The sequence below is a fragment of the Hylaeus anthracinus genome, unplaced genomic scaffold (assembly GCF_026225885.1).
Source record: "Hylaeus anthracinus isolate JK02 unplaced genomic scaffold, UHH_iyHylAnth1.0_haploid 12000, whole genome shotgun sequence".
NCBI lineage: Eukaryota > Metazoa > Arthropoda > Insecta > Hymenoptera > Colletidae > Hylaeus > Hylaeus anthracinus.
The window spans coordinates 2,886,106-2,905,869 of NW_026534347.1; the positions used below are offsets into that span (position 1 = coordinate 2,886,106).

The 19,764-nt window shown below is 36.4% G+C and overlaps 9 protein-coding genes across 9 annotated transcripts in view; 5 read left to right on the plus strand and 4 right to left on the minus strand.

Moving 5' to 3' along the window:
- LOC128890248 (odorant receptor coreceptor) overlaps positions 1-14,940 on the minus strand; it is a 75,696-nt gene extending 60,756 nt beyond the window's left edge. Inside the window, exon 1 of the mRNA XM_054148571.1 lies at positions 14,931-14,940. The gene's annotated coding sequence lies outside the window, so the exon portion shown is untranslated. The remainder of the gene's footprint in view (positions 1-14,930) is intronic.
- LOC128890250 (probable chitinase 2) lies at positions 355-3,353 on the plus strand. The gene is made up of 8 exons (XM_054148574.1): positions 355-495; positions 1,164-1,361; positions 1,673-1,838; positions 1,903-1,999; positions 2,086-2,292; positions 2,371-2,568; positions 2,641-2,769; positions 2,837-3,353. The coding sequence occupies exons 1-8, from the start codon at positions 432-434 to the stop codon at positions 3,101-3,103; spliced, it is 1,326 nt and encodes a 441-aa protein (XP_054004549.1). The 5' UTR covers positions 355-431; the 3' UTR covers positions 3,104-3,353.
- On the plus strand, positions 4,758-6,726 carry LOC128890258 (U-scoloptoxin(01)-Er1a-like). Its single transcript, XM_054148583.1, has 3 exons — positions 4,758-5,000; positions 5,115-5,302; positions 6,458-6,726. Exons 1-3 carry the CDS (start codon positions 4,973-4,975, stop codon positions 6,590-6,592), a joined length of 351 nt encoding a protein of 116 aa, XP_054004558.1. The 5' UTR covers positions 4,758-4,972; the 3' UTR covers positions 6,593-6,726.
- On the plus strand, positions 6,905-8,212 carry LOC128890256 (proteasome subunit beta type-4). Its single transcript, XM_054148580.1, has 5 exons — positions 6,905-7,065; positions 7,335-7,541; positions 7,609-7,755; positions 7,824-8,022; positions 8,087-8,212. Exons 1-5 carry the CDS (start codon positions 6,935-6,937, stop codon positions 8,174-8,176), a joined length of 774 nt encoding a protein of 257 aa, XP_054004555.1. The 5' UTR covers positions 6,905-6,934; the 3' UTR covers positions 8,177-8,212.
- On the minus strand, positions 8,258-9,819 carry LOC128890253 (methionine aminopeptidase 1D, mitochondrial). The gene is made up of 6 exons (XM_054148578.1): positions 9,537-9,819; positions 9,226-9,465; positions 8,967-9,158; positions 8,743-8,893; positions 8,572-8,682; positions 8,258-8,496 (listed from the first exon to the last, which is right to left on the minus strand). The coding sequence occupies exons 1-6, from the start codon at positions 9,570-9,572 to the stop codon at positions 8,306-8,308; spliced, it is 921 nt and encodes a 306-aa protein (XP_054004553.1). The 5' UTR covers positions 9,573-9,819; the 3' UTR covers positions 8,258-8,305.
- On the plus strand, positions 9,995-15,157 carry LOC128890243 (exportin-6-A). The gene is made up of 16 exons (XM_054148565.1): positions 9,995-10,131; positions 10,708-10,911; positions 10,981-11,172; positions 11,257-11,416; positions 11,484-11,740; positions 11,821-11,987; positions 12,084-12,390; positions 12,478-12,570; positions 12,641-12,809; positions 12,883-13,021; positions 13,097-13,455; positions 13,538-13,865; positions 13,949-14,146; positions 14,217-14,495; positions 14,571-14,736; positions 14,812-15,157. Exons 1-16 carry the CDS (start codon positions 10,129-10,131, stop codon positions 14,887-14,889), a joined length of 3,099 nt encoding a protein of 1,032 aa, XP_054004540.1. The 5' UTR covers positions 9,995-10,128; the 3' UTR covers positions 14,890-15,157.
- Positions 15,158-15,302: 145 nt separating this feature from the next.
- LOC128890247 (putative aldehyde dehydrogenase family 7 member A1 homolog) lies at positions 15,303-17,569 on the plus strand. The gene is made up of 8 exons (XM_054148569.1): positions 15,303-15,612; positions 15,673-15,889; positions 15,961-16,148; positions 16,222-16,421; positions 16,497-16,741; positions 16,824-16,933; positions 17,002-17,262; positions 17,357-17,569. The coding sequence occupies exons 1-8, from the start codon at positions 15,457-15,459 to the stop codon at positions 17,567-17,569; spliced, it is 1,590 nt and encodes a 529-aa protein (XP_054004544.1). The 5' UTR covers positions 15,303-15,456.
- Positions 17,570-17,605: 36 nt separating this feature from the next.
- LOC128890257 (rRNA N6-adenosine-methyltransferase Mettl5) lies at positions 17,606-18,465 on the minus strand. Its single transcript, XM_054148581.1, has 2 exons — positions 17,974-18,465; positions 17,606-17,901 (listed from the first exon to the last, which is right to left on the minus strand). Exons 1-2 carry the CDS (start codon positions 18,311-18,313, stop codon positions 17,606-17,608), a joined length of 636 nt encoding a protein of 211 aa, XP_054004556.1. The 5' UTR covers positions 18,314-18,465.
- A 19-nt stretch (positions 18,466-18,484) lies between these two features.
- On the minus strand, positions 18,485-19,435 carry LOC128890259 (SOSS complex subunit C). The gene is made up of 3 exons (XM_054148584.1): positions 18,925-19,435; positions 18,732-18,856; positions 18,485-18,640 (listed from the first exon to the last, which is right to left on the minus strand). Exons 1-3 carry the CDS (start codon positions 18,950-18,952, stop codon positions 18,485-18,487), a joined length of 309 nt encoding a protein of 102 aa, XP_054004559.1. The 5' UTR covers positions 18,953-19,435.
- Between the last annotated feature and the right edge of the window lie 329 nt (positions 19,436-19,764).

Here is a 19,764-nt window from a genome sequence, read left to right on the forward strand (position 1 = left end):
TTTCTTGTCAAATATTACTTGTGTCTTCCTTCTTCTGTTCAAAAATCTTAGGAACAAAGTATTATCGTAAATTTCTAAGTCTTCACGAGTACAATAACATGTTTTATTAATATTGCTATATAATCTTGCTATCAGACTTTCTCTTCGTGCCTCTCAGTTCACTTCTTGTTAATAAGACGAACCTATGTCTATGTACAATTAATTTTTTCACATCGGTAAACTCTCCGAGGCGTCTGTGTGCGCACGTGTACCTGGCACACAGATGCCATGCGATATTTGTCAGCAACAGGTTCTAGCTCTGTCTTCCTCCCGAGCACTGGCACCGATTGTTCCCTTCTTTTCCAGGATAAAGTACCGTACTGCGACTTTAAGCCGAGTGAAAGCAATCTGCTTGGCCAATAGCCCCGGCATTCGTGCAGTTGATCTCAACGATGAAGGCGTGCGGTTTCCTATCATTACTCGCGATATTGTTTCTCGTTTTCAACGATGCTCTGTGTAAGTACTTATCAAAGAAACATCCCTTATTTACGTAGAGTCGCGGTGGAACCATCGTTTCCGTTCGTACAAGCCCTCCACCCTCGAGGAGGACCGTCACGAGCGAAAGTTCAATGGTGAACTTTCAAGTAGTTTATGTTTACAATATTGTATCGTAGTCGGTAGTAATTGGATGGAGAAATATTTTTCGCGAGAAGATAAAAAAATAAAACGATGATTAAAGCAGGGATGAGAAACGTGTGTGCTCGATAACGAGTAATACAATCGGAGACGACGTAGAAGAAAGTCTGGAATGTGTTTGACATTTTCTCCGGCATCTTGTGCAACGGAAATTTGACATTTCGACGCGGCCTTCGGCTGCGTTCCTCGGGGAAGATGAGTCGGATTCGTAGATTTCTCGATGTGGCACGTTCGAAGCGTTTGGTTGATCATTTTTAAATCGCAATCACAGTTTATCTTAGTCGTATTACTTTGGAAATATATATTGAGGTGATCCATGCATGGATAAAATAAATTGTTTGCCCTTACTAACTTGGAATTCCAAGACGTGGTATTCTTCTAAGTATTTTCCGGTAAAATAGAGCGCGTCTTTATAATTACGAATTTTTCATAGATCGCTCAGATATCGTTATAGAATGATTAATAATAATAAACGGTTTCCCCAAAAGCTCTGATAAGGCCGAAACACGATAAGGTTGTGGCTTGCTACGTCGCATCCTGGGCGGCGTACCGACCGAAGAATGGAAAATTTGGGATAAACAACATCCGCCCAGAACTTTGCACACACATCATATACGCGTTCGCAGGCTTAAATGAAACGACGTGGACGATCAGGAGCCTGGATCCTTACAAGGATATCGAGAATGGTAAATAGTTGAGGTATTTATTTAAATACACCGGTACACGTGTATAAAGTGGACTTTCTACTTTGTCGAGTTCTTTTTTTTTTTTTAATTATTTAGTTGGCGGTTTCATATTCTTTTGTCCAGTAGTTCTTATATTTTGTTTACGATCCAATCGTTACCTATTTCTAGCTATGTGACACCAAAAAAAAAACAAGTATTTTTATAGAGGGATTTTTAAAATCCCTTTCCTAAAAGAAAAGAAAATAATAGTTTATGCGAATTGAAACTCTTTTTCTCGATTATAAAGCAGCGAATATTCTGATCCTTATCAGGAGGCGGCGACTACAAGAGAGTGACGGAACTTCGTCTGAAGTATCCCGAATTGAAAGTCTCCCTCGCGATTGGCGGCTGGAACGAAGGCAGCAAGAACTATTCCGAACTTGCCGCGTCTCCTGACCGGAGGAGGAGATTCATCGACAGCGTGACCACTTTCCTCGGGTAGATAATAATTCAAGTCTATCCATCGTATCTTTTCATTCTTTTCAACGACGAACTTCCACAGGCAATTCAATTTCAATGGTTTCGACCTGGACTGGGAGTTCCCTGGATCTCGTGGCGGAGCACAGGCGGACAAGCAGAATTTCGTCTCGCTCGTGAAGGTTTCCGAACATCTTAATCGCAAAACAATTAAAATTGTATGTTTATACATTAATAACATAACAAAGAAGGTGCAATTTCCCATCAGGAACTGAGACAAGCGCTTAGCAAGCCTGACTATGTATTGACGGCAGCCATAAGCGCCAATAAAGGAGTGATCGATTCCGCGTACGATATTCCTGAGATTTCGAAGTACCTCGATCACATCCACGTGATGGCTTACGATTACCATGGCACCTGGAACAGCAAGGTTCTTCCTAACTCACCTTTGAAAGGTCAAGATGGCCTCAACGTGGTAAGAAGGAATACAGTATTTCAGTATTTCATCACGATACACCGTACTAGAAATTCTGTATACAAGCACTTTTTCTAGGAAGATACGATCAACTATTTGTTGAGCAAGGGAGCGCCTCCAAGCAAGTTAGTCCTAGGCTTGCCTATGTATGGAAGGACCTTCATACTGACCAGCAAACCAAACTCCACTCAAGAGAGCCCCATGAACCAGCGAAGCGAGCCAGAGGGGTTCAAGGGACCCTACACTGGTCAAAATGGTTTCATGGGATATAACGAGGTACGCCTCACCTATTTTTTTTTTTAGATTTAAGGGGTTTAGATTCAAGTCTTACGCCTTTTACTCTTTCAGATTTGCGAAGAAATAGTAGACAACCCCCAAAGCTGGAGTACAGGATGGGACGCAGAGAGCAACACGCCTTACGCGATCAAAGACGACCACGTCATTGTATACGATAACCCCATTAGTATGAAGACGAAGGTTGGTCTCGCTTTGCGTTGAATTGTCGACGAACACTGTCGCTGATCGTCTCATCTATGATTTCCAGGTCGAATACGCGATGAAAATGAATCTATCCGGCGTGATGATCTGGAGTATAGATACAGACGATTTTCATGGGCATTGCGCGCCCTTGGGGGACTCCTTGGACAAAACGGATCCCACCTTTCCATTGATGAGGTCGATCAACGTTGTCCTCGCGAATTCGAACATCCCCGAGAAGAAACCAGACGACTCGAAGAAGAGTTCTTCCGCGCGAATATGCTTCGACGTTACTACGTTAACATTTTTAGCGTTCCTCTCGTGGTATGCTTGAAGAAATACGGCGGTAGGGGATATGAAAATGCCAAAAATTTGATGAAAATTGTACGCACACCAAGGACTGATTCGTGATCTCGAAATAGCGATTCGAAAGAGTTCCTCTGAAACTGACTACAGTTAAATTTTAGATCATACTGGAGCTTTTATCATGCGTGTATATAAGGAATAAATAAAAACCACGTAACCGATCATATTGTAAGAAAGTGTATAGACGAATAGAAATATGAACTTAAATCGTACTCTTTCTTTCCTCCTTGTCTACAAATTGCGATAGAAAACGTACAGGCTATATAATTCAGAAGTATGTTTGTTTTTAAGCGAGCACTTCAGGTACACTTCAGGTACACTTCAGGTACACTTCAGTTTATCTTGTAGTGGTCGTCGTCTGAAGTCTTGTCTAGTTTCCTAATCGATAACGACAGAGCGTTGAAATGATTGGAAAGATAAAGGTCTTTCATAAAGATACTTCGTAGCATCGTTTTATTGAATTTAAAACTAGATTTACAACATCTCAGCTTATACACAGTTGCAAGGAGTCCTTGTAACGCATAGCTTCTCTTCGGCATTTCGAGCTTTGTGAAAAGCTCATTTAAATATCGGCTGACCTATAGGGAAAGTCCCTTTGCGAGTATTTCTTTACGTTATGAATACTTCTCATGCTTCATAAATAATTCTGATACGTTGTTCTGTGTATTTAGTTCGAGCGAATTAATTTCTTTCTTCGTCCTTTGTCCGCGACGAGACGTTCGTACTCCTACGAATCTCTGTTACCAATTCCCTTGTTTGTTCAAGGCGACTTTTGGCATAAATACCTTTTCTCCGGAATGAAAAAGGAGCGAAAAGAGATAAACAGGGACGTGGGAGGCTGGCGCCAAACTATTGTGCAAGATTGGCAGAGATCCAGTGGAAACTGCCTAAGGACGTTTGATCCTTCTCCGTGAATTATCAAGACCATTTCCATATCGTGTTGACAAAGACACGCTTATGTTGCAACATGAAGTAGAACACGATAACATCGAGCATAGATGTTATCTACTTGAACTTCGGGCGCCTAACACGTTTACCCTCTAAAAGAATTCCTTTTTATATTAATTTCCTTTTATAAAACGCTGTTTTTATAGATTATCCTTTAAACAGAATGAAGAATAAAAGTTTTTTTGTACAAAGTCGTTAACGAATTATACGTCCTTAACATTGATCTACTCCTTTTAGAAACCCTCTCGTAAAGATACACTCTTTAAAATAATGACGAGTAAGCCAGACAATCTAACTAACGATACACAATATTTTTTTTTTTATTCTCGATATTTCCAGATTTCTTCAGCAACGTGCTGCGAGTGTCGCTACACGTACACGACATTTTTTTCGGTGTTGTAAATGTAGGCGGTGCCGGAGAGGTAGCACGTTGCTCCAGTTTGGAAGTGAATGTTTGTTATGAAAAAAATGTAGGTCAGTAATTTCGGGGCTTCCACACACGTACAAAGATCGATCATCGGCATCGAGTTACGCTCGAGGGTTACGTAAACCCCCCCTTTGCCTGCTGAATTAGGCTCGATTTTTGTCAAACAAGGACCAGTTAAATTATCACGCGAATCAGAACTTACTTCTTGAATCGACGTTTACCTCGGAATCAGTCCCTGACCGGCGTTCGAATCGAAAGGAACCACCGAAATCCTCGATCGAGCTCTCATCGATTGAGTCTCAACTTGTGCGATTCTGTATTTTAACGTAAAAGAAACGCGACAGTAAATATTAATCGATTAAAAACCATGATGTGGTGAACTTTATCTAAATTTATTTTAATAGCAGTTTCAATATTAAGTACACGCGGTAATTGGTATATTGTACTTAAACATCGCTGACTATGTTTGTTCACCTTATCGTATTCACGAGTAAGTACCATAAATTTAAAGCTCCTTTTTGTTATGTTTTTTCTTTATAGTAAATAGTGTTCCAAGGGGGTGACTTCTTCCCTCATTTTAAGCTAATATTTTTCAACTCTTCAGTCCTCTCGACGATGGCGTTCGGTGGCCACTATTTCAACAAGGATGGAACACCGTACGATCCTTATCACGATTTACACTTACCCCACAATCCACCGCTTTATCCGACTTATCGCAGGGTGCCTCGTACCGGTTTCACTTGCCAGGGCTTGGAGAACCAGTTGTGGGCGGATCTTAGCACACAGTGCCAGGTAAGGGCAATTTTAATTACAATACCTGTATAGTTAGCCGTGAAACTGAGTAACAGGATGAAATTCTTATTTGAAAATATACCGGTCTTATTGGAAAGCTCTTTATGTTTCTTGCTGTATATTCAGCACTCCTTCTTTTAGTGATAACTATAATAAAAGTGGAGGAAGATAAGACTATTCCTGTTATTTTTACTCCCTGATCTAAATTAATGCAACCTGCATTTGAAAATTTGTTAAGGAAGCTTATATAATTTTATGAGCTTAACATCATGGTCAGAATAAACAAAGATACACCAAAACCGTTTTACCCTTCCTTGTAAGGTAGAAAAGCTACTTAATTTATCAATCTGTTTCTTTTTGGGCTCAATTCTATCTGATATAATCATCTCTTTACTTTTTTAATCATATTCTTTAAATATTTATTGAATCACCCCGCCAAAACGTGGCAAGCGACGCTATAGCCATCTCGCGGGGGATAGGTGGAACTAAAATTCCGACTTCCGTACAGCGCACCACCGGGAAAACGCCCAAGCTTGTCCTCGAATAGTTCCCATTGTCAACGCTAGATGGCGCCATTTGTATGATCTAATAAAAAATAATTTTTTTAAGGTTTGAAAAATGATTTTCATTCATATTTTAATATTGCGATGCTTGTCTACTAATTTGTTTTTTAATATAATAAAAAAAATTTTGCGACCCTTATAAATGGCGCCGTCTAGCGTTGTCAGTGAGAACTATTCGAGGACAAACTTGGGCGTTTTCCCGAGAGAGGCGCTGACCAAACTCCGAAATTAGTTCGGTTATTCCCCACCAGGTGTTGATACGGGTATACGTTCAATTTCTTTTTTAATTATGCCCAAAAACAAATTAGTGAACAAGCATTGTAATATTAAAAGATGAATGAAAATCATTTTTCAACCCTTAAATAAATTATTTATTATTCAATTACACAAATGGCGTCATCTAGCAGTGACAGTGCGAACTATTCGAGAACAAACTTGAGCGTTCTGCCGTAGATGGCGCTGATCATAGGTATAGCAGATAGATCCCTTTGTTATCATCATATTTTTTAAAAGCAACTTAATATAATTAATCTTCTTTAATGCAGAAGTAGATTAACATACAATTATGAACAAAATACAATTTATTTTTTAGGCATATCACCTTTGCCACGATGGACATTTGGTCTCCAGCCATCTCTGCGTGAATGGGACTCTTTTTAATCAACAATTTCAAGTCTGCGATCAATTTTACAATGTGCGATGCGGCAGTCCCTACGGCGATCTATAATATTATAATAACAGCACTGTAATTTTCCTTTGATTTGTTTTACTTTATGTTATACAAAACTGTAATATAATGACACGTGTAATGTCCAGTATGATAGTGTAATGATTTCTTTTACAAATAAACATGTTTAAATTCTTGAATCCCTTGATATTCTACGTTGCTTGAATTTTAAGTCTCCTGATCATCGAATCATCAAAGTATTCAATCGTCATTTGAAAAAGCAAATAGTCAACTTCTCTAGGGACTTTAAGGAATTCTTTTAGGGGGTAAACGTGTTAGGCGCCCGAAGTTCAAGTAGATGACATTTCAAACTGTTTGAAACTACTGAAATCTACTGAAAACATGGCGCTCTTCAGTAAAGGTGATTGGTATACTCCTGCACCGTTTTGGCAAAATGGACCGTCACCAGGTGCATTTTACAATTTTCCTGGAGATTCTACGCAATCCAGTGTTGGAGGATTCCAAAGATCACAGTAAAGTCTCTATTGTATATTCATTTCCCGTTCGATATTAACTCATAAGAAATTGCATGTCATGTCGCTTCTCGTGGATGTTAATTATGCACTGTTTTGGATCAGTTAAAACTTCCCTAATTATTTATACTCCCGTAAAATTACAATTTGGCGAAAAGTATATATCTTTCGAACTTATGTTTACGTTTCGAATCATTCAATGCATTTCTAACCTTATTTTAACGTTACAGTAGACTTATTCACAAAGTGAAATTGGTTTTATTTTACAGGGCTCCAATGACAACTGGTACATCTGTAATTGGAATTCAATTTAAGGATGGTATTCTCATAGCAGCTGACATTCTTGGATCCTATGGATCACTGGCTCGGTTCAGGAATCTTGAACGAATAATGAAAGTCAATAACAACATTATTCTTGGTGCAGGAGGAGACTATGCTGATTATCAATGTCTTAAAAGTAACATTGAACGAAAAATGTATGTTTTTATTATTGTCTTCTTTGTATTTTATAATTTTTTATTCTATTGTACATATGTATTATAGCCTTGAGGAAGATTGTCTGGATGATGGTTTATCTCTAAAACCAAAAGCTCTTTATTGTTGGTTAACTAGAGTCATGTATAACAGAAGATCAAAATTTAACCCATTTTGGAATAATTTCATTATTGGTGGTATAGAAGGTGATAAGTTGTAAGTATTTTGTTTCTTTTCTCATACATCAATTTCATATGCAACATTCATTTAAATACTTTGTATAGATTTTTGGGTACCGTGGATAAACTTGGTACAGCTTATAGTGATCCAGTGATTGCGACTGGATATGGTGCATACATGGCAACACCTATTCTGAGAAAAGCTCATGAAGAGAATAAAGAGATGACAAAACAGGAAGCAATAGATCTTGTATACAAAGTAATGCAAGTTCTGTTTTATAGAGATGCGCGATCTTTCCCGAAGGTAAGTCGTGAATTATATTCAAATCATATGATATAAAAAAACACCTAACCTTATGTATTTGTAGTATCAACTTGGTATAATCACAAAAGATGGAGGTACTGAAATACAAGGACCGTTAACGCTCGACAGCTATTGGGGACCTGCTATCATGTAAAGATGAATATGAATAAACTTTTTGTTAATAAAAGTATTTACAATAAAAGTATACCATTGCTTAACCTCTCATATATATATAATTTATTTGGGACATTTACACAAAGATGGAAGGGATAATTTTACAAAGTTAACTAGTCAATATATCACAACCCACATCGGTAATTAAAATAGTATGTTCAACTTGAGCAGTGCGCGAATTATCAACCGTGACAGATGTCCATCCATCTTCTAAAATTTCGATTTCCGTGTTACCGGGAGTTAAAATTGGCTCGATAGTAAACGTCATTCCGGGCAGCATTTTTCCGGGAAAATTATTTGCTAATGATAATAAAATATATAACATATTAGTCTAATATATATACATACATATAAGAAATACAAATATTAACATACCGAAATGTAAAATATCTGGTGGCCCATGAAAGTAAGTACCTATACCATGTCCTGCAAATGCTGGGATTACAAAATATTCATTTTTATTTGCAATCTCTTGAACAATATTTCCTGAAAGTTAAACAGAAATGTATAGATTCTCATTTCCATTTTAACTATTGCAATAGTTACCTATGTTGCAAAAATTTTCATTTGGTTTACAAATATTAATGGCATGTTTTAAACATAATTCTGTCACACTTATTAATCGTTTGGCTTCTTCATCGCATTCATCTACCTCAAACATTTGAGAGCAATCTCCATGGTACCCATTTAAATATACCTAAATATAAAATAACATAAACTGTTACATTTTTATATAAATGCATACACCTTAAAATTATATTTTCACTCACTGTTACATCAATATTGAGTGTGTCTCCTTTTTGCAGTGGTCTAGTGTCTGGGATACCATGACATGCAACATTATTAATGCTAGTACATATTGATTTTGGGAACCCTCTGTAATTAAGAGGGCTAGGATAAGCACCATTATTTATAATCATTTCATGGGCAATTGCATCTAACTCATCTGTGGTTATGCCAGGCTATAATAAAACTGATTAGTTTGGCAAAATAGTCAATTAAATTTGATGTTAACCATATATTAGATACCTTTACATGTTGCCCAATATGATTCAACACTTTTCTGGCAAAAAAGCAGCTATCTCTCATGCACTTTATTTGATTTTTATCTTTAATTTCAGGTTTCTTTGGACCTTCCCTTGGTATAGATGATTGACTATAAGATGGCTTAGATATACACGATGGTACTTTCCTAATCTCAGAAACTGGCCATGGTTTAACAATTTCATAATTGCCAAAAATATTATTTACAACTTTTTGTGGTGGTATCTAAGAAATGAATATAATAATTAGACAAATATTTGTACACAGCAAAAACACTTCTCTGGTAGTAAACATACATTTGACTTTCTTTTAAACAAATTTCTAAAAAACATTTTATGACAATGTTTTATAACTATGTTTACGAAGTATAATAAAGTGCATAAATGTAAACAGTATTACTGTATCAGACTTTATACTTTATAATTTTGTATTCGAAATGTTTATCTTCGTTCCTAAAGAGTTGTCATGATACATTTCATTCAAAAAAGCATGGTAAAATATTATGTAATAAAAAATTACAGTGCCATACTAAAATTTAAAATTTGGAGTGACGACATGATAACAAAGAGCCTGCTAACACTGAACTTTAAATATACAATAAATAATACTTCGTTCAGCAATAAGCAATAGCTGTAAACAAAACCACGTGACTTGCGATAAAACCTCATTGGTCCAGAATAATACTAAATGGGCTTGTGTCTAGGTACTCGAATGTCATAAATATACATGTGGAGTCGCGTTTACGTCCTGTACGATCGAGTATTTTGATTATTTGTTGCTTTGAACATGACGTCTGACAAGTAAAACTCTAACCTCCTCTGGTTTCTGTATTTACATTGATTTACGTATAGCATTTTTAGCGAGACTCGTTTTGTGACAGTAGCTATCATGGTACGTGCTCACGAAAGTTAGATGCAAATAAAACTCAGAAATGTAAATGTTTTAGGTTCTAAATCATGGAGTTTCAAGTCCACAAAAGTCAACATTTCTGACACTTATCGTTCCTCGCGTTTGATCAAGGCTTAAACGTTTCCCAAGCTATTCAAAACTATTGTATTTTCTATGGAGAAGGCTGTATCAATGGAGAAGACACGAAACTTGGTTTGTGGGTGAGTCCCACATTGAGTGTCGACAAGATTCATTGTTCAGCAATTGCTAACTTCTTTTGCTTGTCTCTCGTTGTCACTTCCATCAACAACATTGATCATTTCTGAAGTTTATCATCATTGGCAATGAGACATGATGCATGTACATTAATATGAAGCAATGGATGGTTTTAAGCCTTGATTAAACATGAGTAGCAATAGCCTGGGAATGTTGCTTTTTATCATTTGACACTCCATAATTTTGAGATTGAAACATTTGCATCATAATGTTGAATTACATTTGAATTTTATCTAAGAATGTGGCATTTTTCATAATACAGTTTGTGTTTAAAAAAATGTACAATAAATGTTTAACTTACAGGACAATGATGCTGCTGCTTTGCAAAATTTGGAACACCTTATGACAGAGTTTTTTTCTGCAGAGACAAGTAATGAAAGAAAACGGATGATTGAACAAAGTTTTCAGGAGTTTGCTGGACAAATTGATTCTTGGCGGCCTTGTTTGCATTTTTTATCTTCTACTAACAATCATTATGTTAGTATGTTTGCTCTGTCCACCTTGGAGGTATGTATCTACATATAAAATTATGATGGAATACTTTCACTATAGAATACTCTTATAATATTATTCTAGACAACAATTGGCAGAAGGTGGCCAATTCTTCCATGGGAGGACAGAGCTCTTACAAGATCAACCTTATATACATTATCATTAGAAAGAGGTGTAGCTCCTTTTGTAAGAAACAAAGTAGTCAAACTAGTTGTAGATATTGCTAGGCATGACTGGCCACATTTTTATCCAGATTTTTATTCAAATATTTTACAGGTGTGTAAATATACTAGTATAAAATTTTTATTTTGTATAAAGTATCTTCAATTTAAATAAATGTTATTGTGTATATATTTACAGCTATTAAGTCACAAACATACAAGACTGTTGGGTCTCATCTACTTAAGAACAGCTTCAGAGGAACTAGCAACTCCAAGAGAAGATTTACCAATGCAAAGAAAGAATGAATTGTTCAGGTTTCTCAGTGCTCAAGTACCTCTGACTTTGGATACTCTTGCAAGTATGGGTTTTTGTGTTAAAAATAAAAAAGTTATTGAACAAAAATTAATATTATTTTTCCAATTCAGTACTTTTAAAAGAGACAACCAAATTACAAAGCCGCTCTGGAACAGTCACACCACCCCCATCGCCTACCAGCGGTCAAACTGTAGCACCTGCACGAGCTATTTTGGATGTGGAAGGATTAGCAATAGGAACCAGCGAGGTGTGTATAGCGACGCTGGATGTATTAGCACACTTGTTTAGCTGGATTGAATTATCGGAACATATTTCAACAAACTTACTGAACGCCATATTTACCTGTGCCAGGTATCACGATGCAATGGTAGGGTTCTATGTTAAACGTTACAAAATATTATCACGCAGTTAGGCGATATTCTAGCTAACTGTAAATTTTATTAATAGAATGGGAAGCAGATAGAAATGGCTGTACAAGCTGTGACCACGATAAATGAACTTTTATATCGGCCATTGTGTTCTCCCGATGTTACCGATAGGTTATTGGTAGAAATATTTCAGAATGGAATTACGTTATTTCAATTTATGGAACGTTTGGATTCAATAGACGATAGGTATCTACTCGTCAAGTTAAATAATTTTATATTAAACCTTAAGCATTTTTATAGACGAAATATAATATTTTTAAATGAGGTACATTGCATTTCCAGTTATATGGAGAAATTAACAGAGTTCTTACAATTATTTGTAACGAATCACCTGAAGAGAGTTGAGTCATGTCCTAAATTTCCAGTGAATACGTTACTGGAAGTTTTGTGTCATCACACTTTTCAACAATGCTCAACGGCGAACGGATATCTAAGATGCTTAGACGTGTGGACCACTCTTTTAGAAAGCACGCAAGCTCAGTATGCGCCGGTAGCGTTAGCTCTTGCCGAGAGAGTACTGCAGAAGATGAGTTTCAAACTTAATACGCGGGCACTGAAAGATCTTGACACAGAAAGTTTAGACGAAAATGTGAGAAAATTCACGAAACTTGATTTTAGTTGTTTTTTGTTTACGATACATTTACGATACATACATACATCGAATAATTGATTACAGGAAGAAACTGAATGGCAACATTTCTTAAGATGTAATATAGAATGTTTAGCGAAGGTCGCAGATATTTCTCCTATGCCAGTTTTCACATTACTGGTAAAGTTGCGTGTAATTGTAGATGTATTGAACTTAATTTGTAGGTTATGATTCTTGTAAATTTTTTTAGTATCGGTCTTGGAGAGAAGGACTAATAATATTTGGAGAATTAGGTGCTGCTATTGCTAATAATCAAGTAATTTTGTTAAACGAATCGGAGGCTTCCAATATACATGCACATTTGCGAGATTTAGCTTCGACAACCCAAGCGTTAGCTAGGCTATATTCACTTTTTCTCGGTAAATTAATTTTTTCGTACAAGTAATAGGATTGTAATATTTGAAAACTTTTAACTGTATCATTCAATGACAGGAGATGAACAAAGTATCGATCAATCGTTAGCTGAGGAGGTAGTATCTCAAACATTAGATGCATGTAAATTTGCAAATATTAACCACTTATACAAAGCATCGCTACAACCAGCTGCAATCGTAATAGATCTCATAGAAGTGTGAGTAACATTTAGCAAATAGGGCGTTTATAAAATAGAATGAGTTTTATTTTCACGATATATTTTGTTGGTTAGACATTCACAGTTATTAGCATCACTTCAAGCTTGGTGTCATTGGATAGCCAACAGACCAGAGAAAGTTAAAGAATCGCTTTGTCAACGCTGCATCGATTCGTGTATTTTGGCATTAGATTATGCAATATTCTGTGATGATCCGCCGCCAGCCAGTCTAACCCATTCTGCCACGCATTTGTTTCAAAGCATTACCGCTATTTTGAAACCAATTTTGTGGGATGAACCTACATTTAGAAATTCAATTTCTATGATATTGTACCCATATATGAAACCCGATACGATAAAGGTGTTGCGCAGGGCATTAGTAAACGCAATTATTTTACCGCACGGCGATGGAATTATCCGAGAAAGACTATTAGGTACACACGCATAAAACGAATAAATAAAACTAATAATAACTGTTGAGTATGCAAATTGTACTACAATTAACCATGCAAACAGGTACCATGGTATCAACGTTATCTACGTCTTTGGGTTCAGAGGGACAACCTGTGCCTTCAGAAGCCACAATTTCAATGACGGTAGTGCCATTAACTCAGTTACTAGAAGACTGTTCTTCCTCGTCCACGACGATAAAGAGAATGTTGCATTCGTGTTTGGGATCAACGATAAATCGAATATTAGAATTGTTGCCATACATGATAAGGTGTCAAACTGTATGTGAAATTTTGCTGAGTTTTTTGCATTCGGTATTTTCAGTATTACAGCAGCAATTAGGGCCTGAGTTTACTCAGAATGCAGTTCAAGGAATGTTGCATATTTATACTAAGTGGGTAATTTAATTTTTATTATTATAACCTACTACTTTCAATTCTAGCTTGTAAACAAAAATTTTGTTTAATACGCTTCCAGGGAAAATATCTCCGCGGGACCTGCGTTAGATCAATTGTTAGAAATTTTAGTATTGGTCGTGTCGGCGCCTAGTAGTGCATTTAAAGCATTTGTCCCTTCAGTGACCAATTTATGCTTAGGTCAAGTGTGGCCAGCTATCGGAAATAATCTTAGCGTGCATCCAGATACGACGCTTGTTTTATTAAAACTTTTCCATAGGTAACGAATGAGCCGTCTAACGTTCCCACATTGTATTTTACATAATAATTAATTTAAAATTTTTATTTAGTATTCTTATGCATCGATGGCAATACTTTTACAATACCTCTGTATTACGCACCCTCGGTCATACCGATGAAGAAGAATTGGTTGAGCACAAGGAAGAATTGGTCGCAATTTTAGAAGCTTTTGGTCAGGCTCTTCTTCAGCCAGATGTAAATATATTCCGACAAAGTTTGCAGAGCCTTGAACAATTGAACGTACGATGGCGACTTTATCAACGATCGGTGTTCAAGGTTCATTTACTCGAGAGATTTTTAATGGCATTATTCACTGTTCTTTTTCAACAGTGAGTTCGATCAAATACTTAGACCATAATTTATCGCTTTAATACACGATGTACTTTAACAATATCCATTCTCAGGTCCCATAATTTATTAGCAGATGAAATTGCAACAGCTGTTCATAGTTTAGCTTCTGTTAATATAGCATGGTTTTTTGGACATTTTCTGCCGACGTTTTTGGCAAGTTGCGAAGGAGTAGACGACATGCAAAAAGCCACGCTGTTAGGAAACTTCGATAAATCTACGGTGAGTTACTTTCGAAAATATAATTTGTTCAATTAACATTTGCAGTTATTTATGACGCTAATTGAATATTGATAGGATCAACCAACTCTAACGAGATCGGTGCTTCAACTAATCTCCGATTTACGATGCTATCAATTTTGTCGACCTGGCTGAAATAAAAATAATCTAACGAAAAGGTTGGATTACGTTGACACTGGTTGATACAATTTCAACATTGAAATTTAAAGGAACTAGCATTTACGAAGAATCTCCATTTTCTGTGCCTCGAGATGACTACCAAAATTTCTAACTGTAAAATGGCAAAGGACGAAATGTTTTCTAAATCTATCGATGTGTGTAAATCACTGCCGTATATTGTGATGTTGTGAACGTTATCGTTACAGAATAAAACGCGTTTTATAAATATTTTTATGTGACATAATATTTTTTACTTCAGTTTGTCCTATAAACTTAATTTTTAAACCTATCCCCATCAGAAAAAAAACATACAAACGTGTTTCCGATATAAGTCTCACTTATCGGGATGGAGAAGTACCATTATAAGTAATCATAATGTATGCGGTAGATTAAGTAATCGATTCTAATGTGTCTTAAGATATTTCTTGTTTTATTTTTATCATATCCCTCCTTTGGTTCCTGATAAGAGAAGCTGCTCTGATAAGACTCGATGTTATTACATTGCATTATAACATTTCACGAGTTGGTAGCAGACAATTTGCAATGTTTCGTTTAATCTCTCGAAGTACTAGTCGCGTTTCTGAGTTACAGATGGTAAGGTACTTGGTGACTGACCCGAAGTACGGGTTCTTAAATGAATTAGGTCTTACAACAGAGAATCCCGGTCTTTACGATGGGCGATGGGGAGGATCTGGCAAGGTATTGTTAATGGAAATTAATATTCAACAACGATAGAAAAACATTAATTTTATCAACTAGGTTATAGAATCGATTTCCCCGTCAACTGGCCAAGTAATAGCAAAAGTTCGAACGTCAACTGCACAGGAAGCAAGTAATGCTATTACAGAAGCAAGAAAAGCATGGCCACAGTGGGTATCACTGCCACCACCTGGAAGGGGAGAAATAATACGGCAAATTGGAGAAGATCTTCGACATAATTTAAAACCCTTAGGACAATTGGTGTCCCTAGAAATGGGTAAATTTTTATAATTACAAATTAGCGTTCTTTCGTTAATTTATCTTAACTCTAATCGTATACTTCGTTAGGGAAAATATTGCCAGAAGGTATCGGTGAGGTTCAAGAGTTTATTGACATATGCGATTATGCCGTTGGGTTATCTAGAACATTATCAGGCAAAGTCTTGCCGTCAGAAAGAAAACATCATACGCTTTTGGAAAAATGGCAACCCGTCGGAGTTGTGGGAGTTATTTCGGCGTTTAATTTTCCCGTTGCGGTAAGTATAACTTCGACTAATGAAAATATTTAAAAAAAAAAAGCTGTAACGAAAAAGAATAATATTACCGAAGGTGTATGGCTGGAACACTGCTATAGCATTGGTTTGTGGAAATACAGTAGTTTGGAAAGGAGCACCCACTACTCCTTTAGTATCTATTGCGACTACTAAAATTATCGCGGGTGTATTAGAACGAAACGGCATACCAGGGTCTATCGCGTCTTTGGTAACGGGTGGGTCAGATGTTGGCGAAACTATCGTAAATGATAAACGGTAAGTCCAGAGACATTTAGACCTGTTAATTCAACTGTATTATATATAGCATTATCTTCTATTTCTATTTCGAAGTGTACCCGTGGTTTCATTTACCGGAAGTACTAACGTCGGAAGAAAAGTGGGTATGAAGGTTATCGAACGTTTCGGAAAACCTATATTAGAATTAGGAGGCAACAACGCGTTAATAGTTGACGAAGATGCAAATATGGAAATGGCAGTCAGAGCAGCAGTGTTTTCTTGCGTGGGAACAGCAGGACAAAGGTGTACTAGTACTAGAAGATTGATTCTTCATCGTAAAATAAAAGACGAATTTTTAGGTAACATTTAAGACAATAATTTTAAAACAGTGCGATGATATAAAAAATGTCGAAGTAACAAGATAATTTGTAAATTTTGTAGGAAAAATAAAAAAAGCGTACGAGAGTATTCTGGAGCGGATAGGAGATCCTTTAGAGAACAACACGTTGTATGGACCATTGCACAACCAAGACGCGGTAGATGAATATAAGGTAGTAATATTTTATACAAATTATTATTTCTTTGCGATCGAGAATAAACTAATTATGATATTTTACAGAAAACTGTAAATAATGCTCTGAAGAACGGCGGTAAAATTGAATTTGGCGGGAAGCAAATAGACAGACCAGGTTTTTATGTCGAACCAACAATTATTTCCGGTTTATCGCCGGATGCAGAGGTAGTTCAAAAAGAAACTTTCGCACCGATTGTATACGTTTTCGAAGTGAATTCTGTAGACGACGCAATTGCTCTTAATAATGGCGTAGAACAAGGACTAAGTAGTTCTCTGTTTACTAGACGTATGGAACATATATTTCAGGTATGCTATGTAACTATATCTTATACCAGCCGTTATGTCCGCCATGACGCTACGTCATACCAGCGTTACTAACGACACAAATATTGTCTTACAGTGGACGGGTCCCCATGGTTCTGATTGTGGAATAGTAAATGTTAATATTGGAACTAGCGGTGCAGAAATAGGGGGTGCATTTGGGGGAGAGAAAGCTACGGGTGGTGGTCGCGAGAGTGGAAGCGACGCATGGAAACAATATATGCGACGTCTAACTGTCACTATTAATTATGGAAATGAATTGCCATTGGCTCAAGGCATCAAGTTTGAATAGTTGAATAGAATGCACAATCCATTTAGTGAAAATATGTCAGTGATTTAATTCAAATCGTATAAAATCCACCTGAACGTCTACACAGGCTTTTTTATGAAATTTGTATGCTTTTGGTAGATCGTATCTCAATTCTGCGATAACCTTCCCTTTGGCTCCGAATCGTGCAGCTTTTTGGAGAATGTAATTACGCGTACTTGTTTTATGCAATGAATACACGGTATTTGATGCAAGTTTGATTGCGATCTCTAGAAATTTCGTATCTATACCTGCATTATGTTTTGTTCCAAAAGGTGGATTCATTATCACCGTATCAAAATATTTTTCGAATTTACCTGCAATGCAATTGTAAACGAAAAACTCATGTATTATTTTTTAACAAATAAATTTTATATATTCATATATACCTGGTAGATACTGAAGTACATCGCATTGTACAGCTTCCACGAATAGTTCTATTTCATTGCAATTTCTGGTTTGAATTTCAAGTGCATCAGAGTCTATTTCAAAGCCTATTACATGATTTGCTCCAAGCATTTGTGCCCCAAGTGACAAGATACCGCATCCACAGCCTAAATCAGCTACTGTACGTTGTTCTATATCATTAAATTGGGACTGGGCACTATACAACATACGTGATGCAATATGTGCACTAGTACAGTACTGTTCAAGTAATATTTTTGGTTTATCAAACCCATCCAACTGCTGTAGATATTCTTCTAATTCACGAAGTTGTATGTTAGCCATTTCCTATACTTAGTTATCAATTGGTACTCTGTATTATTCTCCAGTTTCATAGGAGATATACTCAGAAACTATTCGACTCTTATGTGTATTCACTTTCTCTACACTTATTTACATATACAGTCTTTGTAACCATTTATTTACAATTTCGATATATGTTAATTAATTAGTCTTTTATTTAGTATCAAACCTGGGAAGCACAGGTAAAATTAGATTGCCAAAAGAAGAGTCCTGTGTCACAAAGTATCCTGATGAGGCTGCATGTGCATTATGCAAGGCAGCTCTTTGCGATGCACTCATTGCAACACCATCAGTGGGTTGTGTGGAAGGCTAACCAAGAGGTATATGAAAAGTATATAAAACATACAATAGTATGTCTTACAATTTAGATAAATTTACAGTATACGAATCAAATCTTTACCAAACTAGAAGGAGAACCTGTTGATGTAACAGCTAATGAAGCATTCAATGTTGGTGCCACACCTTGTTTTAATAGCATCTGCTTCTTCAGTTGTAATTCTTCTAAGATTTTTCTGTTTTGCAATTCTATAACCAATCTAAGTAAAGACTTCGCTTTATGTTCAGAAGAATTATGAAATTATGAATGATAATACCTCTTGAATTTGATTGTGAAAAAGCCATCAAAAATTTAGATTCCTTGTTTCGAAATAGGAGAATAAGTTTTACAATTCCTCCAGTTTATGGAACGAAAAGACAAATGCCTAATCGGAAACAGGTTACACTGTCGCTCGCTTTTAATCTATCCGTCAATTCTAGTTTAAAAAAAAATACAAAAAAATATGTACTTAGCATAAATACTTCGATCGCGAATAGGTCGATGCCTTCGAACGAAATATCAATATTTTGACAATGTTTACATTTCGGAATAACTGTGCGTTACCTTAACCTCTTTAAACGAACAAACTTTGAAAACGTCACTTTACTTCTCTAATATCAGTGTCATAAGTATATTTCCATTTAGATAAAATCTTAAAAGCTTCTACGATATCGGTATTCATTCAATGCCCCCGAAATATTATTGCGATATTTTAAGATCGTTTAATCTCTCTCTCAGATGTAAATAAAATTAATAAAAAACTCCCTAGTGGTCATTATGGGCTATTACGGCAAATTTTCAAGTTTTCAGTGATTCTCAACCGGTGGCATATGACCTTTCTGGTAGGATTTCTGGTAGGACCGTATTTTCTGGGAGCTACGAAAATTAGGGTGCATCCACACGTACAACAAAAGTTCGAAGTTCCCTTCACATTTGTGGTTCCCTTCATGGTTTGTACCATTGTTTCTCTAATAAATTATAGTAATGCATGGCACGGCATCAATCACGGTTAACGTGATGAGATGTTATAGGGTTACATTCGTTTCCTTTCGGCATCACGCAAGTTTTAAATGCGGCGCGATGTTGATTCGCGCCGATTGCGAAATGTCTGATTGTA

Bases quoted from the DNA above. Each gene is read 5' to 3' on its own strand.
- LOC128890250 (XM_054148574.1), top strand. From the start codon at position 432: ATGAAGGCGTGCGGTTTCCTATCATTACTCGCGATATTGTTTCTCGTT. The intron at 2,000-2,085 runs GTTTCCGAACAT...ATTTCCCATCAG, and splicing joins ATTTCGTCTCGCTCGTGAAG to GAACTGAGACAAGCGCTTAG. The intron at 2,770-2,836 runs GTTGGTCTCGCT...TATGATTTCCAG, and splicing joins CCATTAGTATGAAGACGAAG to GTCGAATACGCGATGAAAAT.
- LOC128890258 (XM_054148583.1), top strand. From the start codon at position 4,973: ATGTTTGTTCACCTTATCGTATTCACGA. The intron at 5,001-5,114 runs GTAAGTACCATA...TCAACTCTTCAG, and splicing joins TCACCTTATCGTATTCACGA to TCCTCTCGACGATGGCGTTC. The intron at 5,303-6,457 runs GTAAGGGCAATT...TTTATTTTTTAG, and splicing joins ATCTTAGCACACAGTGCCAG to GCATATCACCTTTGCCACGA.
- LOC128890256 (XM_054148580.1), top strand. From the start codon at position 6,935: ATGGCGCTCTTCAGTAAAGGTGATTGGTATACTCCTGCACCGTTTTGG. The intron at 7,066-7,334 runs GTAAAGTCTCTA...TTTATTTTACAG, and splicing joins GGAGGATTCCAAAGATCACA to GGCTCCAATGACAACTGGTA. The intron at 7,756-7,823 runs GTAAGTATTTTG...TACTTTGTATAG, and splicing joins GGTATAGAAGGTGATAAGTT to ATTTTTGGGTACCGTGGATA.
- LOC128890253 (XM_054148578.1), bottom strand. From the start codon at position 9,572: ATGTTTTTTAGAAATTTGTTTAAAAGAAAGTCAAAT. The intron at 9,466-9,536 runs GTATGTTTACTA...TTCATTTCTTAG, and splicing joins TGTTTAAAAGAAAGTCAAAT to ATACCACCACAAAAAGTTGT. The intron at 8,683-8,742 runs GTAACTATTGCA...TTTAACTTTCAG, and splicing joins TGAAAATTTTTGCAACATAG to GAAATATTGTTCAAGAGATT.
- LOC128890243 (XM_054148565.1), top strand. The intron at 11,741-11,820 runs GTAGGGTTCTAT...TTTTATTAATAG, and splicing joins CCAGGTATCACGATGCAATG to AATGGGAAGCAGATAGAAAT. The intron at 11,988-12,083 runs GTATCTACTCGT...TTGCATTTCCAG, and splicing joins TTGGATTCAATAGACGATAG to TTATATGGAGAAATTAACAG.
- LOC128890247 (XM_054148569.1), top strand. From the start codon at position 15,457: ATGTTTCGTTTAATCTCTCGAAGTACTAGTCGCGTTTCTGAGTTACAG. The intron at 15,890-15,960 runs GTAAATTTTTAT...ATACTTCGTTAG, and splicing joins ATTGGTGTCCCTAGAAATGG to GGAAAATATTGCCAGAAGGT. The intron at 17,263-17,356 runs GTATGCTATGTA...ATTGTCTTACAG, and splicing joins GTATGGAACATATATTTCAG to TGGACGGGTCCCCATGGTTC.
- LOC128890257 (XM_054148581.1), bottom strand. From the start codon at position 18,313: ATGGCTAACATACAACTTCGTGAATTAGAAGAATATCTACAGCAGTTG. The intron at 17,902-17,973 runs GTATATATGAAT...ATTGCATTGCAG, and splicing joins TGTACTTCAGTATCTACCAG to GTAAATTCGAAAAATATTTT.
- LOC128890259 (XM_054148584.1), bottom strand. From the start codon at position 18,952: ATGGCTTTTTCACAATCAAATTCAAGAG. The intron at 18,857-18,924 runs GTATTATCATTC...GATTGGTTATAG, and splicing joins TTCACAATCAAATTCAAGAG to AATTGCAAAACAGAAAAATC. The intron at 18,641-18,731 runs GTAAAGATTTGA...CCTCTTGGTTAG, and splicing joins CAGGTTCTCCTTCTAGTTTG to CCTTCCACACAACCCACTGA.